Consider the following 21,457-nt stretch of genomic DNA (forward strand, 5'->3'; position numbering starts at 1 on the left):
TGTTAATATCACCTATCTGAAACAACAAATAACTTCTCCCTAGATACTTGCATCTCCAAGTTTCTACACCACTGCAGCAAAAATTTCTCAAGAGTTGTCTACTCTCACAGCCTCCACTTTCTCTGCACTTATTCTGTATTCAAGCTACTCCAGTGTGGGTTTCATCCCCAGTACTCATTAAAACAGTTCTTACTGGGACATTCCTGGTGATCCAGCGGTTAAGAATCTTCTTTCCAATGCAGGGGACACAGGCTCCATTCCTGGGTGGGGAATTAAGATCCCATATGCCATGGGGCAACTAAGCCCATACACGTCTCAACTAGTGAGCCCTTGCATCACAACAGGAGAAGTACACTGGCCACAACAGAGTCAGTGCAGCAAAAAACAGACCAGATTTTATCAAGAACACTTTGCCAAATCCAGTTCTCTAACTTGTGTGTTGATGTATGCACCCCTAAAAGATGTTAAAGTCTTAATCCCCAGGACCTACGAATGTGACCTTATTTAGAAATATCGTCCTGTACGTTAAGATGAGGTCATGAGGGTGTGCCCAAATCCAGCATGACTATGTCCTTATATAATGGGGAAATCTGCATACACACATGCACACACACAGGGAGAACCCCATGTGAAAATGGAAGCAGAGACTAGGGTGAGGCATCTACAAGCCAGGGAATGCAAAAGATTACCAGCAAACCACCAGAGGCTAGGAAAAGGTGTAGAACAGATTACCTTTCTCAACTCTCAGCAAGAACCAGTCCTATACCTTGATCTTGGACTTCTGCCCTTCAGAACTGAGATTAGTTTCTGCTGTTTAAGCCACCCAGTCTGTGTCCTTTGTTACAGTAGCCCTTTTCTTCAGACTCCCATGACATCATTACCTCGGTGTCCCTACAATTCCAGGAACTCTTTCTCTTCCTCTAAGTGTTGGCTGCATCAGAGCTCAGTCACCTGTTGGTTTGTTTGTTTTTAAGCCTCTCTAATCAGACTCTTGAGAGTCCCTTGGACTGCAAGGAGATCCTGCAAGTCCATCCTGAAGGAGATCAGTCCTGGTTGTTCATTGGAAGGATTGATGCTGAAGCTGAGACTCCAGTACTTTGGCCACCTCATGTGAAGAGTTGACTCATTGGAAAAGACCCTGATGCTGGGAGGGATTGGGGGCAGGAGGAGAAAGGGACGACAGAGGATGAGATGGCTGGATGGCATCACTGACTCGATGGACATGAGTTTGAGTAAACTCCGGGAGTTGGAGATGGACAGGGAGGCCTGGCGTGCTGCGGTTCATGGGGTCGCAGAGTCGGACACGACTGAGCGACTGAACTGAATCTAGGTGATCACATCCAGTTCCACAGCACTAAGTGCCAACTTCCACTTCTAAACTCCAGACCGACTCTTCCCTTGGGCTTCGGATGCCATCATCCTACTTCTCCACTTGGATGTGCGGACATCTCAGACTTACCATGATCAAAATAAAACTCTTGAGATCCGCCAATCGCATCGTCCCCATCCCATAATACCCCTACTGTCCTTTTCACCCAGTTGCCAAGCCCCTAATCTTAGGTGCTAAGTCGCTTCAGTCATGTCTGAGTCTTCGTGACCCTATGGACTGTAACCCGCCAGGCGCCTCTGTCCATGGGATTCTCCAGACAAGAATACTGGAGTGGGTTGCCAAGCCCTTCTCCAGGGTATCTTCCCAACCCAAACCCGCATCTCCTGAATCAGCAGATTCTTTACTGCTGAGCCACCAGGGAAGCCCCCTATCAGTTCTACCTTCAAAATATATCCAGAATTGATCTACTCTGCACCATCCCCATCCTAATGTCACTCCCCTCCTAGACTACTGCTTCCATTCCTGCTTCAAACAGCAACCAGGATGATCTTTGACTATGTACAGTGCTATAATCCTTTTCTCAAAACCTTGTAATGGCATCTCCATCACACTGGGAATGAAATCCAGAGCTCTGATGGACTTTAAGACTCAATTCAAATATCTCTGTGACGCCCATTCTGCCTGCCCAGCCCCTCCCCTTTTCCACCTTGTCCAGGACACAGCACTCTAATCATGTTTCCATGTCTGCCTCCCTCGCTGGACGCTGAGTTCCATGAGGACAGGACTCACACCCTTGTTATCTTAGTAGCCATAGTGCTTGGTACCCACTTGACCCAGAGAAGGCCATCTGTGTTGTGTATAGACATATCAGACAAGTCCCAGACCCCAGAATTACCTCCCAACTTAAAATGCTGCCTCACTTTTGAACTTTCAGGTCTAATCTAACCTTTACCTCCCAAACCCTAACAAGTCCAGTTATGTCATTTTTACCACCTCTGTTTGAACTCAGAAAATCCAGTCTCCTGGGCTTGTTTCTCTTCTCCCCGGACACCCCTCCCCCCACACTCCCTAGTTCTCATTCCCACTCCCTCTGGGTGGTTCAGGTTTCTACCCTATTTGGCCAAGAAATTTCCTTAACTAAGACTCTTGCCAGATTCAAGTTCTAACTTTTAAAAAGTCCGTTGGGACTTGCCTAGAACTGCAGTGACATCTCAAAGCTACTTAGAAACACAGAAGGTAGGTTATCACTTACTACTGTTACTACTAAAGGTCCCTTGGAAGCCCCACAAAATTTCCCAGCATGAAATATGACTCCACACTGGAGAGTTTTGAAAACTTCTGAGTAAACTGCTTGAACAAGGGTCACCTCACCTCCAGCTTTCACTTGGGTTCAATTCTGGGCGACGGCTCCACTCTAACAACATAATCGTTGTGTGGCATCTCAAAGGTTGTTTCCTCTCTTATGAAACAGGCTTGGTTAAATATCACTAGGCAGTAAACTTCTTAAAAGCAGAGAACTATCTTCATTTATCTTTGTAATCTTTGTTACCTGGTAGAGAGGGCCCAGTGCACAGCTCCAGGGACCGTATTCTTTGCGATGGAGGCACGCCAGCAGGCAGCAGTGACTGGAGAGCACAGTAAATGTTTGCTGACAGTTAACAAATGAGCCATGCCTACTTTCCAGCATAGTTGTAATGAAAAATGACATGTGTATTAAAACGCTCCAAAACTACCAAGTATTACACTAACTTAAAGGACTGCATTAAACACTGCCTAGAAAAGGGAGCACAGGTGTGGAGTCAAACCTGGGTTCAAATTCTAGAGCCAAGGCCGACTGCCTATGTCCTTAGGCAAACTGCTTAATTACTCCTGTCTGTAAACTGGGAGATTCTACTACTCACCCGATCCAGTTGTTGTAAGCAAAGATTCAGCTGACACATGCATATAAAAGTTATCATTTATGGAACCACTACTAACATTATCATCTTCATCTCATATGTCAGATGTTTTAATCTAAACATTTAAACATGAACAAATCTTGAAAATGATAGTTTTGTTTTTCTAAACATCATTTATTAGAAAATACAATTCCAGAGAAAGTAGGAGATACAAGGACATCTGGGAAGTGGGTACAGTACACAGATCTCTTTAAATCAGGGGCACTGAGGGTCAAAGTAAAATGAGCTACAGGCAAAAAGCCAGTAACACATCTCTGGTCCATTCACCTGGAGAAGTTCCACCTCTGTTCCCCACTCTCCCAGCTCCTGCTCACAGCAGCCAGCTATATTCTTGGCATTTTTACTTTAAAAGTTTATAACTTCCTTGCTGCTCTGTGGCTTTAATCAATGGAGCTTCTTTCTCCAGTTATGGAATGAGTTAACAAAAGGGGAAATTTCTGATCCTTGTTGGAGCTGGGGAGGACAATCCACAGAGTATCCCCATTTAACTCCATTCCCAAATCACTGGACACAGCCACCAATTTAAAAAGTTAACATCACATTCAAAGTCGCTCCTTTTTTCAATGAAGACAACCCTTTGGAGTAAAGCACACGAGTGAATTTCAAATCCATTTGGTAGGGAATGAGAGCAATAAGAGATCAGACACCCAGTCCCTCCCTCCCAGCTCAGCTCAATCCAGCCTCTGCACAGCCAAAGAAAATCACAGGAAAAAACCCAGTTTTGATGGGATCCCCCACCCGCACCCCTTGTCTTCAGTTAGGGCATCCCTTTGGCTCCAGAATAATAGGTTTATGGCCCCACAGAATGAAAGAAATTCTTATTAAAAAACATGACAGAAATGGAGTTTGGCAGAGAAGCAGTGACAAAGGAGTGGCAGGTGATGAGGAAAGCTTCCCCGTAGCAGCAGGCAGCCCCGCTGGCGCGTGCAGCCCAGAGCCCCTCCCCGGGGCCAAACCAGCCAGCAGTCTATCCCACCAGAGGAAACGGAAGGGACAGACCTATGGGGGATCACCCCAGCGTATTCACAGGGACAACATCGTCCCCAGAAAGGCTGAACGAAGGGGCAGAAGAGAGTATTCAAGGCATGTCCTAGCAGAGTAGGGGAAGACCAGAGGAAAAACTGCCCCAGACGAGCCCAGGTCCCTGAACACAGGTCCTCTGCAGAACCCTGTCCGGAAGGCCCTTCCTTACACACAGAGGCATCACACTGCTCTCCTTTGGAGGCAAAATCAGACAGGCCCCGCATGCAGGCCTCAGTCAAGCACACCCAGCCCTCCCCGCCCCTCCTGACCTGCCTCAGGGAGGGAGGGTGCCCCCCGAGGGCCCACTGGGCCTCTCCCCAAACAATTCCTATAGATAGAAACACAAAACAACAAACAAAAAACCTAGGGGAAAGTCCAATAAGAACCTTAATCAAAAAAAGTCCAAATAGTCTTCCTCTTTGCCTTCTGAGGCACATGTAAGTCCCTTCTCACAAGGCTTCCTGTCCAGTTAGGACAACATTACTATTTCATTTTTTAAAAATAAAAATAATGATACCCACCCACCCTCCCGCTAAATGCTACTTCTACAGCGCACCTCACACACTTCAAACCGGGCATTGCTCCCTTGACACAAGGTAAACTTAAAACTTTGCTGCAACCTCACAGCCTCCACAGGGCTGCTCATCACAACCAACTCAAATGCCGTCTGCAGAGGAGGGGACAGCAGAGAGCATCTTCACTCTCCCTGCCCCCCACCCTGGAGGCCAGGACGGCAGGGAGGCCCACCGAGGGCCATGCCCCTACCCGAGGAAGGGACGAGTCCTCTCCCCGGCTCTGCCGTGAGCCTGGGGTCCCGGGCCGGGGCTCCGCTGTGTTCATAAGGTCTCAGGACTTCGAGATCCCAGTGCAAACCAGCCAGTCTTCTCCTGGGCCAGGTCCAGCTCTCGCAGGCGGATGTGCACCTCCCCAAGGAGAACGTTCTCCCAGAATCCTTGCTCACTCAGCACACTCAGCTGCAGCTCCCGCTGCCGCAGGTCTCCCTTGGGGATTCCATCATACACCAGCTGCAAACGCCACATTGGGAAGGGAGGGAAGCAGTGAGAGAGGGAACATGGAAGGGGGAGACGCTTGTCTGTGGTGGTTCAGGGAATCGCCTGGTGGACCAGTGGCTAAGATTCCATGCGCCCAGTGCAGGGGGCCTGGGTTCAACTCCTCTTCAGGGAACTAGATTTCATTGCCACAACTAAAGACCTCGCATGCCTCAGTGAAGATTGAAAATCCCGTGTGCCACAACTAAGAACTGGCACAACCAAATAAACAAATAAATACTGGAGGAAAACAAGTGAACCTAACAAAAGAAAAAATGTTCTGGTTAAAAAAGAATGGTAGTTCGTGGTGCTTTGATCTGGCTGAGCCTAAGACCACTTTACCTCCCCAACCAGAGTCCGAGGGAATACAGAAGGCATACAGTACCCAAGGGGACCTCCGAAGAACCCTGTTCTCAGCTCAGGATTCCAGCAAATGAAGGTTCGACATTATCAGCAAAGGACCAGCAGGCTCCTCCTCCCCACAGACACGCCCAGTTGTGGAATCCCTCCCCTGCTGCTGCTGCTGCTGCTAAGTCGCTTCAGTCCGACTCTGCGCGACCCCATAGACGGCAGCCCACCAGGCTCCCCCGTCCCTGGGATTCTCCAGGCAAGAACACTGGAGTAGGTTGCCATTTCCTTCTCCAATCCCTCCCCTAAGTATCAGCAAACTTTTTAACATAAAGGGCCAAATAGGGAATATACTAGGCTCTGTAGGCCGTACAGTTTGGTCTACGTCACAGATACTCACCCTACTGCTACAATGTGAAAGCAGCCACAGACAAGACTTAAATGAACAGGAATGGCCATGTCCCTATATGGCTTTATTTACAAAACCAGGCATAGTTTGTTTACCAACCCCAGCCCCACCCATCACCTTCCCCACTTACCATCTCATTGTAGGTGGGGTTGCAGGTTTTCCGGGCCACTTTGGTTTTCTTCTTAGTGGTTTTCTGAGGGTCAGGAAGGAGGTAAATCTTGACATAGGGGTCGGGATCATTCCCATCCTGGAGCAGTTGCTACAAAGGGAATGCAAAGCCAAGCCTTATCTGCCTCTGTGTCACCATTCCTGTGGTCACTCCTTGAGCCAGTCTCTCTTCTCCCACACCCAGCTTCTTGCAATGCACAATAATTTATGTTTCCCAGCCAGCCTACTGCGTTCTGCCAGAAACACCTACCACGGTAACATTAGATGTCCTCCTAAACCATCAATCAGATCACCCATGATACCCAGTCTATACTCTGTATATGAATGCCCAGGGCACACCATAACTTGGCCTGTTCTGAATGAACCATAATATCCCCAGATATCTTCACCCAATGGCTGTCTATTTTGTCATTTGACCCAAGAAACCCCTAGTGAGAGATAAGTAGAGAAATGAGTCAGAGAGATTAAGTTGCTTGTTCAAGGTCAGCCAATCAGTGACTCACGCAGGCTGATCCTTTTAAAACTTAAGTCAGATCTTGGCATGCCTCTGCTCAAAACCCTCCAGTGGCTCCCATCTCACTCAAGGAAAAGCCATGTTCCTGAACGCAGGACCAAGGCTCTGGTCTGCCCTCTCTGACCTCAGCATCCACTATTCTCACCCCTGCTCCAGTGGTTTCAGTTACACTGGCCTCCCCCCGCAGGGCCTGACACACACTGGACGGGCTCCCGACTAGGGCTTTACCTGCTCCTGATGCCTGGACCAGTCCTTCCTCAGATGTGTGTTCACGACTCCCTCCTTCACCTCCTTGCACCTCTGCCCAAATACCTCCTGATCAGTGAGGGTTTCCCTGGCCACCATGAGAATCCGCTGATGCCCTCATTCTACCCCAGTATTCCTCCTCTGATTTATTTCTTACCAAAGTATCTGACTTGCCAAGTATTTTACTGAACTGTTTGCCTCTTCCTACTAGAATGTAAGCTCCCTGAAGGCAGAGATCTTATTTTGTTTATCCTGGTATCTAGAGCGAATGTATCAGTGCCTGGCACATAGCAAGGAACTGATGAAGATCTGGTGACTGAGATGAACGAATGATGCTGTAAGAGTGAAACCCCCGTCACCTCTGATTCCAAAGCTCATGGACCTCCTGCCACACATCAATGCCCCAACCTGCGAAAGTCCAGCACTCCGTAGGTATTCTATGAGTTCCCCTCCCCTTCTACTCATAAGGTTCTCAGAAATATGTCAAATATTTAGTAAGTATACGCTCCCTTGATTATGCTTGAAGGAGGTCTTCAAGGAGGCTGCCTTAACTCTATAGCCAGGAAATAGGCCCCCTGGGTCTCTCCCTTATAATAATCACCATAATAATAATACCAGGCACTATGTTAAGTATTCTACATGCATTATCTCATTTAACCCCTATAACAACCCTAGGAGACAGATGCTAACATTATCCTCATTTTAATGAGGCTAAGAGTAACTGGGCTACTTGCCAAAGGCCACAGGTACTAAGAAGCTGTGTCCAGCATTGCTTGGTCATTCCATAGGCCTAGCATGGGAGCAGGCCCATTGGGGATTCATTTAGTAACTTTTGTGATTACTCTCATGATAAGGGGGTACAAAAAGGTCTCATCAGTCAAAAAGTACCAGAAGAAAGATAAAGATCCAAATAAGGACTTGTGTATGTACTTACCAAGCCCCGAATGTGCATCACCATGATGAAGAGTTTATTGTTTTTGTAGGAGATGGACAGTTTCACCTCTCCTCCAACCTTCCCGACTGGCCGGGCCCATGTGCCTTCTGCAGGGACAAAGGGCACAGAGCAAGGTCAGGGGGCCAGCAGCCTTGCCCCGTCTGGGGCCAGGCAGATGTTTCTGTTTCCTTCTGACCCCCTGCCCTGTCTCCACGTCAGATTCCTGATATCCCATCAGGGATCGGCCACGTGGCATCTGTGAGCATGACCTAGGTTGGTGACTGCGAGCATGACTTGGATTGGGGTGAGTCCATCCAATTTCGGTATGTAAGTAGATCCAGTCCCTGAGAAATCTGCTCAAGGAGCTGTGGACCTCACAGATTCTCTAGCCAGTAAGCAAAGGAACAGAGACAAGTCAAGGAGAGAGACTTGGGAAGAAATGGGGGCAGGAAAAATTACCTTTCGGAAGGTTCAGTGAAGTTAAGCTGGTTCTTAAATTGAAGAAAGTAGGGAAAACCACTAGGCCATTCAGGTATGACCTAAATCAAGTCCCTTATGATTATACAGTAGAAGTAACAAACAGATTCAAGGGACTAGATCTGACAGACAGAGTGCCCTAAGAACTATGGACAGGGGTTCGTAACATTGTACAGGAGGTGGTGATCAAAACAATCCCCAAGAAAAAGAAATGCAAAAAGCAAAATGGTTGTCAGAGGAGGTCTTACAAACAGCTGAGAAGAGAAGAGAAAGGCAAAGGAGAAAAAGAAAGACATACACAACTGAATGCACAGATCCAAAGAATAGCAAGGAGAGATAAGAAAGCCTTCCTCAGTGATCAGTGCAGAGAAATAGAAGAAAACAACAGAATCAGAATGGGTAAGACTAGAGATCTCTTCAAGAAAATTAAATACCAAGGGAATATTTCATGTAAAGATGGGCACAATAAAGAACAGAAACAACATGGACCTAACAGAAGCAGAAGATATTAAGAAGAGGGAGGAAGAATACACAGAAGAACTGTACAAAAAGGTCTTAATGAACCGAATAACCACACTGGTGTGATCACTCACGTACAGCCAGACATTCTGGAATGAGAAGTCAAGTGGGCCTTAGGAAGCATCACTATGAACAAAGTTGGTGGAGGTGATGGAATTCCAGTTGAGCTATTTCAAATCCTAAAAGATGATGCTGTTAAAGCGCTACACTCAATATGCCAGCAAATTTGGAAAACTCAGCAGTGGTCACAGGACTAGAAATGGTTAGTTGTCATTCCAATCCCAAAGAAGGACAATGCCAAAGAATATTCAAATTACCACACAACTGCATTTATTTCACTTACAGATGTACAAGCAGGGTTCAGAAAAGGCAGAGGAACCAGAGATCAAATTGCCAACATCCATCAGATCATAGAAAAAGCAAGGGAATTCCAGAAAAACATCTACTTCTGCTTCATTGACTACGCTAAATCCTTTAACTGTGTGGATCACCACAAACTGTGGAAAATTCTTAAAGAGATGAGAATATCAGACCACCTTACCTGCCTCCTAAGAAATTTATATGCAGGTCAAGATGCAACAGTTAGAACCAGACAGGGGACAATGGACTGGTTCAAAATTGGGAAAGGAGTACAACGTCAAAGCTGCATACTGTCACCCTGCTTATTAACTTATGCAGAGCACATCATGAGAAATGCCAGGCTAGATGAAGCTCAAGCTGGAATCAAGACTGCTGGGAGAAATATCAATAACCTCAGATATGCAGTCAATACCACCCTTATGGCAGAAAGCGAAAAGGAACTAAAGAGCCTCTTGATGAAGGTGAAAGAGGAGTGTGAAAAGGCTGGCTTAAAACTCAACATTCAAAAAACTAAGAACATGGCATCTGGTCCCACCACTTTCATGGCAAATAGATGAGGAAACAGTGGAAATGGTGACAGACTTTATTTTCTCGGGCTCCAAAATCTCTGTGGATGGTGACTGCAGCCATAAAGTTAAAAGACTGCTCCTTGGAAGAAAAGCTATGACTAATCCAGACAGCATATTAAAAAGCAGAGATGTTACTTTGCCAACAAAGGTCCACGTAGTCAAAGCTATGGTTTTTCCAGTAATCATGACTGATGTAAGATTTGGACCATAAAGAAGACTGAGTTTCAAAGAACTGATGCTTTTGAACTGTGGTGCTGGAGAAGGCTCTCGAGAAGTCCCTTGGACAGCAAGGAGGTCAACTCATCCATCCTAAAGGAGATCAGCCCTGAATACTCACTGGAAGTGTAACAGAGTGAGCACAGCCCTGAGCAGGCAGCCCCTGCTGGGCCTCATCACTCTGCACCTGTCACTGGGCTCAGGTCCCTCAGCAGACCATGCCCACAAGCAACCACTGTCAATGAGCAACGTCAGTTTCCCGCTCAGCTACTGGTCAGGGCCGCAGCGGGCCGTGCCCTCTTGTAACTGTCAGGGAGGGAGCACTGGAGAAGTGACCGAGTCAAGGGTCGGTGGTGTGGTGGTCATCAGATGGAAGTGAGGTAAGAGGCAGAGCCAGGCCTCCTTCTCCTGGAGGCCCTCCAGCTTACCCAGCCTCACGCCAGTAGTGAGCTGGGGGGCCCGGGGAACAGACTGGGGATGAGTACTGGGAGCCCTCACGAAGGCCCTCCACTAGCCCTGGCCCCAGCCCTGAGAAGCGGTGCCCCTCTCCCCCATCCCTGTCTCTGTGACCCTCTAGCAGTGGCCGTCTGCCTGGGCACAGTCTGGGGGATCTGGTCTCCCCATTTGGGCAACCTGAGGAGACTGAGGACCAGCTGGGTTGGAGGCCAGGCTCCCTCAAGGATGCCAGCTGGGCAAGGCATGGGAACCTGGCCCTGAAGGAGCTGCCAACTGAGATATGCCTCCCCTTAGCCAGGACTGGGATCTTGAAAGGTTAAAGCTGTGCCTTGGGACTTTGCCCTGTCTTATCAGGACAGAGAATAACATTCGTCAGGCAGAGATTCAAGGGAGCAGAGATTCACAGGAACATCCTTACCTGAACACTGACCTAACTTCAAGAACAAGACTCTGACACTAAGAAGTCTGCAAGAACTAACCACACCCCTCCCTCACCTTTTGCTTTTAAGGGGCCTTGTGGAAAGCTTTCAGTAACTTTGGGGTTCTTAGGGCATGAGCCACCCAGCTCCTTATATGAATCTGTAATAAACCTTTCTTTGTTCCTGACTCTATTGTTTCCTATTGATGGTCCTCACTGTGCATTGGGCACAGGGGCTTGCAAATTCAGTAACTGAAGGACTGGTGCTGAAGCTCCAATACTTTGACCATCTGATGCAAAGAACTGACTCATTAGAAAAGACCCTGATTCTGAGAAAGACTGAAGGCAGGAGGAGAAGGGGAAGACAGAGGATGAGATGGTTGGATGGCATCATCAACTCAATGGACACGAGTTTGAGCAAGCTCTGGGAGACTGTGAAGGACAGGGCAGCCCGGCGCGCCGCAGTCCATGGGGTCACAGAGTCAGACATGACTGCGTGACTGAACAACAATAGGGAGGCTGGCAGAAGTGTCGCAGACAACACTGTACCTGAAGACCTGGGAGCCAGGCTGCTGCCTGTGGCCTTCTCGTCCCTGGGCAGGGGGTGGAAGAAGGTATACACCAAATCACACTGGAACAGAACCAGAAAACAGGTCATTCCTCAGCGAGACAATGGCACAACGAGAAGTTACAAGAGACTCACAAAATGTGACAACCAAATGTAATACACAGTTCTTATTTGGGTCATGGCTTAAAAACACAAACTGTTTAAAGAATTTTGGAGACGACAGGGAAATTCTAAATATGGGCTAAGAACTGGGTGCTGTAACAACAGTCCAATTATGTAAAATGATATCCTTGATTTTTAGAGATGCATAGTAGTTAGGGGTAGCATGTCATGATGCCTTTGACTTTAAAATATTTCAGAAAAAACAGATGAAGTAAACATGGCAAAAAATAATACCTGTTTAGGTGATGAATATACAGGTATTCATTATACTGTTTCTCTATTTTTCTGTATGTTTGAAAGTTCCCATATAAAAAAGTTTTGAAAAAACAAAGCAAATAAAAGTAGTCACATCAACTCAAAAGCAGTCCATTCTTGGCATTCCCTGGCAGGCAAGTGGTTAGGACTCAGAGATTTCACTGCCTGGCCCCAGGTTCGATCCCTAGCTTAAGCCAGCCTTGGACAAAGATTATAAATCCTACTTTTGAGAATGTTTCCTAAGCAATTAGGGTAACAAAAACAAAAACTAAAATGTGTGACAATACCCACTCTGGCATTAATAGTGAAAAGTGGGGGAGGGGCATGATCTAAATATCTTTCAAGAGGCGAATGGTTAAAGAGATGGTATTGCAAGTCAGTGTATTAACTTGACATAGATATTTAAAGTTATGCTAAATATAAACACCAGTAAAAATAAAAAACCACTATAAAACTGTAAAAGTCACATTTATACATGGCCAGATAGGAAGGAAACAGGGAAATGTGCTTAGGCAGTATTTAGGGCGATGGGACTCCTGATGACTCTGTCTTTATGACCATTATAACACCAAATTATAACAGCATTTGCTTAAAAGAAAAACCTAGGTGGTGCGCACACTCAGCTTGTTCAGGAAAGCCTTCCATCTCCTCAGGCTTCTGCTGAGCCCAAGCACTGTGTGAGGGCACCGGCACAGGTCTGTGGGTCTGGGTTTCACGTTTCTGCGCGCAGCTCAGCGGGGCTGGAGCCGCGACCCCCTGCCCCGCCGCTCCCCGGACGGGCCCAGAAAACGCAAGCGCCTCCCGTGATGGCCGCCCGCCTCCGTCCACACTCCCCACCCCTCAGCGGCGCCAGGCCAGGAGGGACAGAGGGCCACCCACCTCGGCCACCTCCGGGGCCGCGTGGACCAAGTGCCAGATGTAGCCGTTCAGCTCCTCCCGGCGCCGCTCGGCCCCCGCCTCTCCTCGCGAGCGGCCAATCACGAAGCGACTGGGGAAGCTGGCGGCCGGTGGGGAGCCGGTCAAGAAAAGGAAGCAACAGCCTTTAGTCCCATTCCGCTTTCATTTTCAGCCACCTGATCCGCATTTCTCCCGGCCTCCCATTCCAGGGACCTCTCCCCGACTGCACGCCTGGCCCGGCTCCCCAGGCTTGTGCCAGGACGCGCGCGCAGCATCTCACGCTGGGCAATTGGAAGGACCCCAGAAGAGAAAACCAAACTGTCGAGCAGGGCACTACAGCTGCCCAGGAGTGCTCAGGCAGCTCTGGAGCCGCCAGTTTTCCCCCTCACGGTAAAATTTCTATTTGAAAAACCGCTCCTTAAAACTGTTGTAAAACACATCTAACATAAAATTTACTGTCTTACCCTTGTTAAGTGTACAGTTCAGAATTAAATGCACTCACACTGGGGTGCAACCACGATCACCCTCCCTCTCCAGCCTTTTCCTCCTGCGAAACTGAAGCTCTGTACCCACTAAGGAGCTCCCCGTTTGCTCCCTCCCCCTGGCAACCACCATTCGACTTGCTGTTTCTATGAATCTGACTACTCTAAGTACTTCATATAAGTGGAATCATGCAGTATAGTAATATTCCATTTTGCATATACACCACGTTTTCTTTATATATTTGAAAAATACTTTTACTCTTTAGAAGATTAGACAATTCAAAACATCTTCAGACGCCGTCAATCCCCTGCCGTTAGACCCGGTTTGCAGCCTGGGGGTGCACTCAGGCTTGTTCCCCAGGCTGGAGGACCACTTGAGAGCCTCAGAAGCGCACGGCCAGCAGGGGGCGCGCTTGTCAGCGCACACTGCCAGTTAAGAAAACCAAGGACGCAGGTCTTGACTGCCAAGGGCAGTGCTGCCCAGCCCCTGTCTGCCTGCCCTCCTGGCTACCCTTCAGCGCAGACAGGAGGCGGAGCAGTTACCTGGGCAAGAGGGAAGAAGGGAAGAGCAGCCGCAGCTTATTGTGTAACTCCTGGAACTCCTCAAATGTCCGCTGGATGTACGTGGCCTCATGAGCATTCTCGCGCATAACCTTTACCACGTAAATCTGCGAAGCCCAAATCTTAGTGAATACCTCCTGCCAAACCAATGAAGGGGGGGGGTAGGTGAGGGGACAAGAGGGTGTGTGTGTGTGTGGGGGGGTGTGTGTGTGTGTTGGAAGAGTTATGCGTTCCAGAAGAGGATAAAAATGTCTTTAATGGAGATGAAGATAATATACATATGCAGGAAAACGAAAGCAAAGATTCACAAGAAGAATCCTTAGTTCACAAGACCCTTGGCTCAGCGGGAACAGCCATCCAGCTCAGCTCCCTGACTAGGCAGGCCACTTGGGCAGGGGAGGGGAAAGGGTCTGTAACTGCCCCCGGGACAGGGTGCTCAGTCAGCTCTAGCACCCACAGTGTGGAAGGAAAGAAACAACCGCAACAAGTGGGGTGGCGGGGAGCAGGAGAGTCAGACTGCAGCGGACACTTACATAGCCCTTGTTAGGGTGGAAGACCTTCTCGTGGCGACAGAGAAACACATCGCTTATGCGGCCTGAGCTCTTGAGAGTGTGTGTTCGCGGAGCAAACGAGAGGGTCAGCCGATCATCTGAGCCTAAAAACTTCATCTGAGCCAGGTTATGAATAAAAAAATTGAGCTTTGTGGCTACACTGCCAAGACTGGACTCTATCAACCTGCAGAAGGATGGGAAGAAAAGGTTGCAACCACAGACCCAAGTCCCCACTGCCTGGGCAGAGCTGTATCTCAAGGAATATCCCCCAACACCTGAGGCTAACACACAGCGCAGATCAGATCATTTCCCCTGTGTGATATCCTCATAAGCATATGACTGACTGCACACAATGATCTGAATACAGTTTATTCCTGTGAACCATGGGGGTCTCATTTCCCCTCACTGCCCACCAGGGCCAAAGACAGTTAATCCAAAGCAGGAGGGGACTGAGGGATGCCACCGTGGGGTTACCATGTCAAAGTCTAAACTGCTGTCAAACTGAGCTTCAAGCTTCAGCACAATGGATCCCCACCAAACAAAACCCAATACAGAGATTTTAGTCCTGAAGGAAAGGTACTGTACTAACCCCAGAGAAAATTAAACTTGCTAAGTTCCCAAGAGGGTACATAATAAAACGGACAAAACCGTAGACATTAGTACATGGGCACTTTCCTGCTTTCATACATAATGTGTCTAAAAACATCAAATATGGGAAAATGGAACCATGAAATTCCATGTTCTAACAAGGGGGAAGGTCCTGATCGAGAGAGCTAAGAACTATTACAAGATCCCTATTGTACATGGCCCCACAGACAACATCCCTGACCGAGACTTGGTGAGAATGCAAGCAGGGGATCGGCAACACCTCCGTGTAAAGGCTTGCACCCAAGTTCAGGCGGGAGACCGAGCCTGAGAGAAGTAAAACGATTTACCCAAGTCAGACAACTGACCCATGTTGTCAACGCTAAGCTCTGCCTCAGAGCAAAGCCTCTCCCGTCGCCCTAGCCCAGCTCCTCCCCGTTGAGCAGCCTGGAAATTACCTGCCCAGAATGGCAGCACTGCTTCGCCTGGAGCGTCTCACCTGGTGAAGTAGGTGGTGGCATTGGCCTCCGTGTCCTGAGGCCTCAGGGCATCGTACACGTACTTGAGGTCTTCCAGGTCTGAGAGTTCAGGGATCCCGCAGGACAACATCTAGACGAGCAAACACGACAGGGCGTCTGTAACGACCAGGAAGTCAAGGTTTTCTACAGCTTCGCTCCCCAACCCTTCTAGAGGGTGGTAGAGAGATGTGGTGGGCAGCGGCTGGCAGGCCACCGGAGCTGGGGGGTCTGGAGCAGGAAGTCAGATACCAGCAGACACCACTGTCCCCAGGTGTTCTGGGCCCTGCCCTTATCTCGGGCTCAGAGAGGCAGATCTCCGGAAATGGAGCCTTAAAGATGGTGTCAGATGATAAGAAGGAGGGGTTCGGAAAGGGATGGAGCTCCTCACCAGGCCCAGAAGGTTGAGGAAGAGGTGGGTGTGCTTGCGAATGAGGTTGTAGGCTTGGCAACAAAGGTCAACAAAGTCATGGAAGCGGCTGGAAGGCTTGTCACCCCCGTTGATGACATACGCCATGTCCGAGGTGAAGACAAAGGGGGCGCGGTCCCTGAGCCAAGGGGAACACACAGGCAGAAGGTCAGCATGAAGGAGGGAGCGCACCGTGTGAGCTGTCGGGGGAGCTTCCCCTCATCCCTCAAAACCTGCGTGACACTGGATCCACGGGCTCCTCCAACACTGTTTCTTTTCCTACTTTAACCTTAGAAGATCCCCAGACACGTCATTCACTGGTCCCTTGGCTGTGAGCTCATGGCTCCCCCCCGGGTATCTGGGACTTCTTTTGGCTGTGGTCTGGGTTCGTTTCCCGTTGCTCAGCCCTCAGCAGGGAGGGAGAAGGGCTGGTCCCTGCCTTCTTCTGCAAGGCCTCAGTGCTCTCTTCCCCAGAGCTGCTCAACCCAGGGGTCACACTCTACAGTGGGCTTGTCTTCCAGCTCTGAACCATTTCTGCTGACCTCCCGGGCCTACACACACACCCTGGCTTCAGGGGACCGCTTACCGCTTGATGTTGCCAAACATCTGGGCATGGCCCAGGAAGCGGCCGAAATCTATGTGGAACATGTGGCCAGTCGTCTTCAGCATGATGTTGTCGTTGTGTCGGTCACAGATGCCCAGGACGTAGGTGGCCACACAGCAGCCAGCACAGGAGTAGATGAAGTTCTCTACAGCCTGAGCGGAGGGCACGCAGAGGGGAGGGAATAAAGTCATGCACAGGGGCCCCAAGGGCAAAACCAGGCTGACCCGAGCCTGCCCTGACCCTCTCCCAGGAGTCCAGGGGCTCTCGCATCTGCCTGTTCAGTCTTCATCACTATTGACATACACACTGAAGCATACAGAAGCTTGTCTTGTATCTTATGGGGCAAAAAGGAGATGGGAGGCTTATATGTATATATCCACCTTCTGCAATATATCCGTTATCTGCAATACACGACACTTTCTACATCCTTCTTTCTCCTCGGGAAACTGGTGGGAAGGACAATGGACTGATTCAGGAGCCCAGGCTTGACCAGCCAAGAATCAGGCAAGCTTGATGTTTACAACTTTCCCGCCTGGTTCTGGTGACCTTAACTCAAGCAGAGCACCGAGGCAGCAGACTCAAAGGTCCCCTCCTGATCCTGCTCAGAATTTTTCTGTCCATCTCCTCGTCCCCAACAGAGCTCCATTTCTGGTGTTCTTGGTAACCAATAAATGCTAATCTGATTAAATTCACTTCATTCCAAGGAAGAGCTGAAGGAGCTTTAACACTTTTAGAGGGTGTTTTACACTTGAAAATCAGACATCTTTAGTTGGTAAAATGTGTTAGAGCTATTTCTGAGTTTAAAGCAGGAGACGGAGGAGTAAGGGATTGGATCTACCTTATTTTATCTGGTTAATATCTGCCCCCTTATCTGTCTTTCCAGTAAAAATGTATGGAATTCATGAATGGACACCTTTCATCCTCCAAATCCTCTTTGGGAGGTTCATAGAATTCCTAAGAACTCAAGAAAGACTCCTAAGAGGCCACAGTTGTCAGAGCCAAGCAGGAAACTGGGCATGAGAGAAAGTTTCCCAGCTATAGAACATGCCCTTCCCACCGCCCTCTGCAAATTTCTACCCAGCCTTCAGGGACCTTCCTGAGTTCCCAGACCCACCCAGCCCGCACTGACTCCTCCCTGCTGATCCCCTACAGGCACCAACACTCACTCAGAGTTTAGTACTCTCCCTTTCCCAGGGTCCAGTGAGCTTATCCCCCAGCAGCCTCTTGGCTGCTCCACAGGCCTACTTCAAAACACAGAAATCTCCCAGCTACTTGTTAAATTAAACCAGATGACTAATCCCCTAGGAAGTTAAGAATAGAAAGTTTGTGAAGAACTCACAGAATGTACGTTCTGGAAGAAAAAGATGACTTCCATGACAGGAAAATACATAACTGAAAAGAAACTGCTCAATAACCCATCAACTCTCAGTCATGACCATCTCTACCGACCTGTCTTCCTGTCACAGGTATTCTTGCTACCTGAAATGTATCCTGTTTTGACTTACGAAGCAGCTGTATGCCTGTCCTATGTCACAGTGTAGATGACTAAAGTCTCCTCACCTGAGTTATACAGGGTATTAGCTGCTTACTGGCAGGAAGTCTCAACGTATAAAGAGAGAGCTCCTGATTTAAGGGGTTTCATGTGTAGGGTGGGGGTACTCTGTTTGCTGAGTAGGTGGCCAAGAGACAAACATCTCTAGCTCTTCCCTCCTGGAAGGCACCATAAAAAACTCCCAGCATCATTCTCGTAGAAAGGCTAGAAGAGGTGAGAGTCACCTTTGAAAGACTGATATTAAACATGGAGATGCTGAGTTAATTTCTATGTGCATTCTTGTTGTACAAACTTCTATAACATTTATTATGACTCTTTATTACATTGGCAAGGAGTAATCACAATTCCAACACCAAGTACAATGCCTCTCTATGGTGGCTATTTAATACCTGAAAAATACCTGTTAGTATAAATAGCATATGGAGTTGAGGGCGGGTGGAGACAATATTACTTCTTTCCAAAGGTAGAGGACCTTAACATTCACAACATAGAGGAGGTGGGTTTGGAGGGACGGGGAAAAGAAGAAAGGGCTTTTCTGGCAAAGGAAGCACCACCGTCTAAAAGAATCTAGGAAATGGAGGTGGCTCCCTAAGCTACAACGTAAGTGACCATAAGACGGGGAGGCACAGAGGAGGAGACTACAGGGGTCGGCGGGGCTAGGTTACAAAGGGCTTTGCCACAATGTCGTGTATGATGAGCTCATCTCTTAGGACACAAGGAGTCCTTGAAGAACAGAGAGCAAAGGCGTGACATTAGCAGTTTGCACTTTATTTTAAAAGCCTCAGAAATCAAGCAGAGAATGATAATGGGAAGAGGAGAGGCATTCCAGTGGTTCAGGGGGCAGACAGCACCCGGCTGAAAGAAATGGTGAGAAGAAGTCAGTCAGAGTCAAGAGGCCTCTGGGGAACAGAGTCAACATGGCTCGCTAAAGCAGAGCGGAGGCATCAGGCAGACTGTGACTCAGACTGCCCTGGCGGCCCACTGGTTAAGAAGTCACCTGTCAATGCAGGGGACATAGATTCCATGCCTCATCCGGGAAGATTCCACATGCCGCGGGGCAACTAAGCCCAAGTGCCACAACTCCTGAGCCTGCGCTCCAGAGCCCGCCTGTGACAGCTGCTGAAGACCACGTGCCCTAGAGCCCGACTCTGCAGCAAGAGGAGCCCCTGCCAGGAGAAGCCCACGCACAACGACGGAGACCCAGCACAGCGTAAAGCTAAATGAAGTAAAATAAAAAGCAGGAGACTCATGGCTCTGTCTTGGGAGACCACACAGAGAGTCTTATCACTCAGGACACACACAAAAACCAGGTTTCAAGAGGACAAAGAGAGCCAGAAAGCTCGGTTTTGACTTGAGTTTGACACAGGTCAACACAAGCAGAGATCCAGCAATCAGATGGTGAGAGGGAAGAGGGGATGGCTCTGGAAGTCATCAGCAGCAGGGGTAAAGTAACAGGAGATGGTGAACTGGCCCAAGAAGAGTACAAAGAGCTCAGCAGGCCAGCAATTAAACCCTGGGGAACGCAAGCACTCACGGCCTTGGAAGATGCTCTAATTACATATTCACTAAACAACATTCTGATTATAATTTGGCTGCCCATGTAGGTTCTCCCTAAGGGATAAAAGGCACTGGTCAAGAAAAGTCAGTATGTATCGATCCCCATAAATTAGCATTCTGGTTTAAGGCCCTCCTCTTAGGAGCGTGGTGATTATGACTCACTCTCTCTCCCTCAAACATGATGAAGCCAGAGGCCAGAGCTGTGAGGCTGCGCGCCAACCACAGGGCCCCGCAGGCCACCGAGCCTTACCGCCCAGGAAAGCCCCTCCCGAGCAAAGGCAACTACCTGCTCCATCGTCTCTGTGTCATCATCCACCTGCACCCCTGCATGCCACACACTAACTCCGAAACTGGGAACAACTGAATGAACCTTACTTCACATCTATGGAAAAGAGGAGTTGGATAAAACAGATAGCCAATGGGAATTTGCTCTATGACTCAGGGAACGCAAACAGAGGCTCTGTAACGACCTAGAGGGGTGGGATGGGGAGATGGGAGGGAGGTTCAAGAGGGAGGGGACGTATGTATACCTATGGCTGATTCATGTTGATGTTTGGCAGAAAACAGCAAAATTCTGTAAAGCAATTATCCTTCATTTAGAAAATAAATTAATTAAAAAGAGGAGTCGGATAAAATGATCTCTTAAGTTTCTTCCAACTCTTGTTCTGCAGAGCATCACTGGACTCCTCAGAAGGCATAGGAGGACCTGAATAGGACCCCTGACTAAGAGGGTACCCCTTCCTCCAAACTCAGTCTGCCTGAGGCTTCCCAGCTGGATACCAGAGGATGTGCTTGGTCAGCTTCTCAGGCATTTAACCACCTCTAGACACTGGGAGGCACCAGTCCACCAGGAGTGTTTCTCCCCTCCCAGCACAGCTGAGCTGTCTTCGCTGGGCACACGCAGGCCTTGCGGGAACACAGCAGGGGGCCAGGCCACGCGCATCCCACCCCAGCCTCACCCCCGCTTCAGTCCTACCTTCTCATACTCGTCCTCCCCAGGGTTGTGCTTCTGCAGCCAGTCGGCGAGGGGCCGGTCCTTAAAGGAACCGGTCACCCCGTGCTCCACCTGGATCTTGCGCAGGGTCTCAGAGTTGGGGATCATCTCCACCATCCCTGTGAGGGGAGACACCGAGTCACTCTCCAGAGCAGAGAAAAGCTATCTGTCAGGAAAGGACTACAAGAGCTTTGCTGGATGCATCCCTATAAATTAAGCTCTAGGACATTTGGACAAACGTCGATAATAAGGGGAAAGATCAACCTTACACCTAAAGCAACTAGAGAAAGAACAAACAAAACCCACAGTTAGTAGAAAGAAGGAAATCATAAAAATCAGGGCAGACATAAAATAGAAATGAAGAAAACAACAGCAAAAATCAATGAAACGAAAGGCTCGTTCTCTGAGAAGACAAGCAAAATTGATAAATCTTTAGCCAGACTCATCAAGGAAAACAGTGAGAGGATTCAAATCAGTAAAATTAGAAATTAAAAAGGGAAAATTACAACTGACACCACAGAAATACAGCATGTCATAAGTAACTACCACAAGCAACTATATGCCAACAAAATGGACAACATGGAAGAAATGAACAAATCCTTAGAAAGGTACAACCTTCCAAGACTGAATGAGGAAGAAATAGAAAAACAAACAGACCAACCACAAGTAATGAAATTGAAACTGCAATTTAAAATCTTTTAACAAAAGCCCATGACCAGATGGCTCCAAGCATTTAGAGAAGACCTAACACCCATCCTTCTCAAACTCTTC

At 48.4% G+C, this 21,457-nt stretch overlaps 1 protein-coding gene across 6 annotated transcripts in view; it reads right to left on the reverse strand.

Moving 5' to 3' along the window:
- Positions 1–3,767: 3,767 nt before the first annotated feature.
- The window catches only part of PIK3C2B (phosphatidylinositol-4-phosphate 3-kinase catalytic subunit type 2 beta), a 68,562-nt gene continuing 50,872 nt past the window's right edge, over positions 3,768–21,457 (reverse strand). For 2 of the 6 annotated variants that reach the window (XM_061159885.1, XM_061159883.1), the window contains exons 23-33: positions 20,669–20,805; positions 16,566–16,735; positions 15,962–16,118; positions 15,555–15,664; positions 14,453–14,654; positions 13,902–14,026; positions 12,859–12,976; positions 11,544–11,625; positions 7,980–8,086; positions 6,248–6,376; positions 3,768–5,336 (exon numbers count right to left, since the gene is read on the reverse strand). In XM_061159885.1, coding sequence (XP_061015868.1) covers positions 5,148–5,336; positions 6,248–6,376; positions 7,980–8,086; positions 11,544–11,625; positions 12,859–12,976; positions 13,902–14,026; positions 14,453–14,654; positions 15,555–15,664; positions 15,962–16,118; positions 16,566–16,735; positions 20,669–20,805 — 1,526 coding nt within the window. In that variant the 3' untranslated portion in view covers positions 3,768–5,147. The other 4 variants (XM_061159886.1, XR_009695724.1, XR_009695723.1 and 1 more) reach the window with 4 other exon arrangements.

The sequence above is a fragment of the Dama dama genome, chromosome 14 (genome assembly GCF_033118175.1).
Source record: "Dama dama isolate Ldn47 chromosome 14, ASM3311817v1, whole genome shotgun sequence".
NCBI lineage: Eukaryota > Metazoa > Chordata > Mammalia > Artiodactyla > Cervidae > Dama > Dama dama.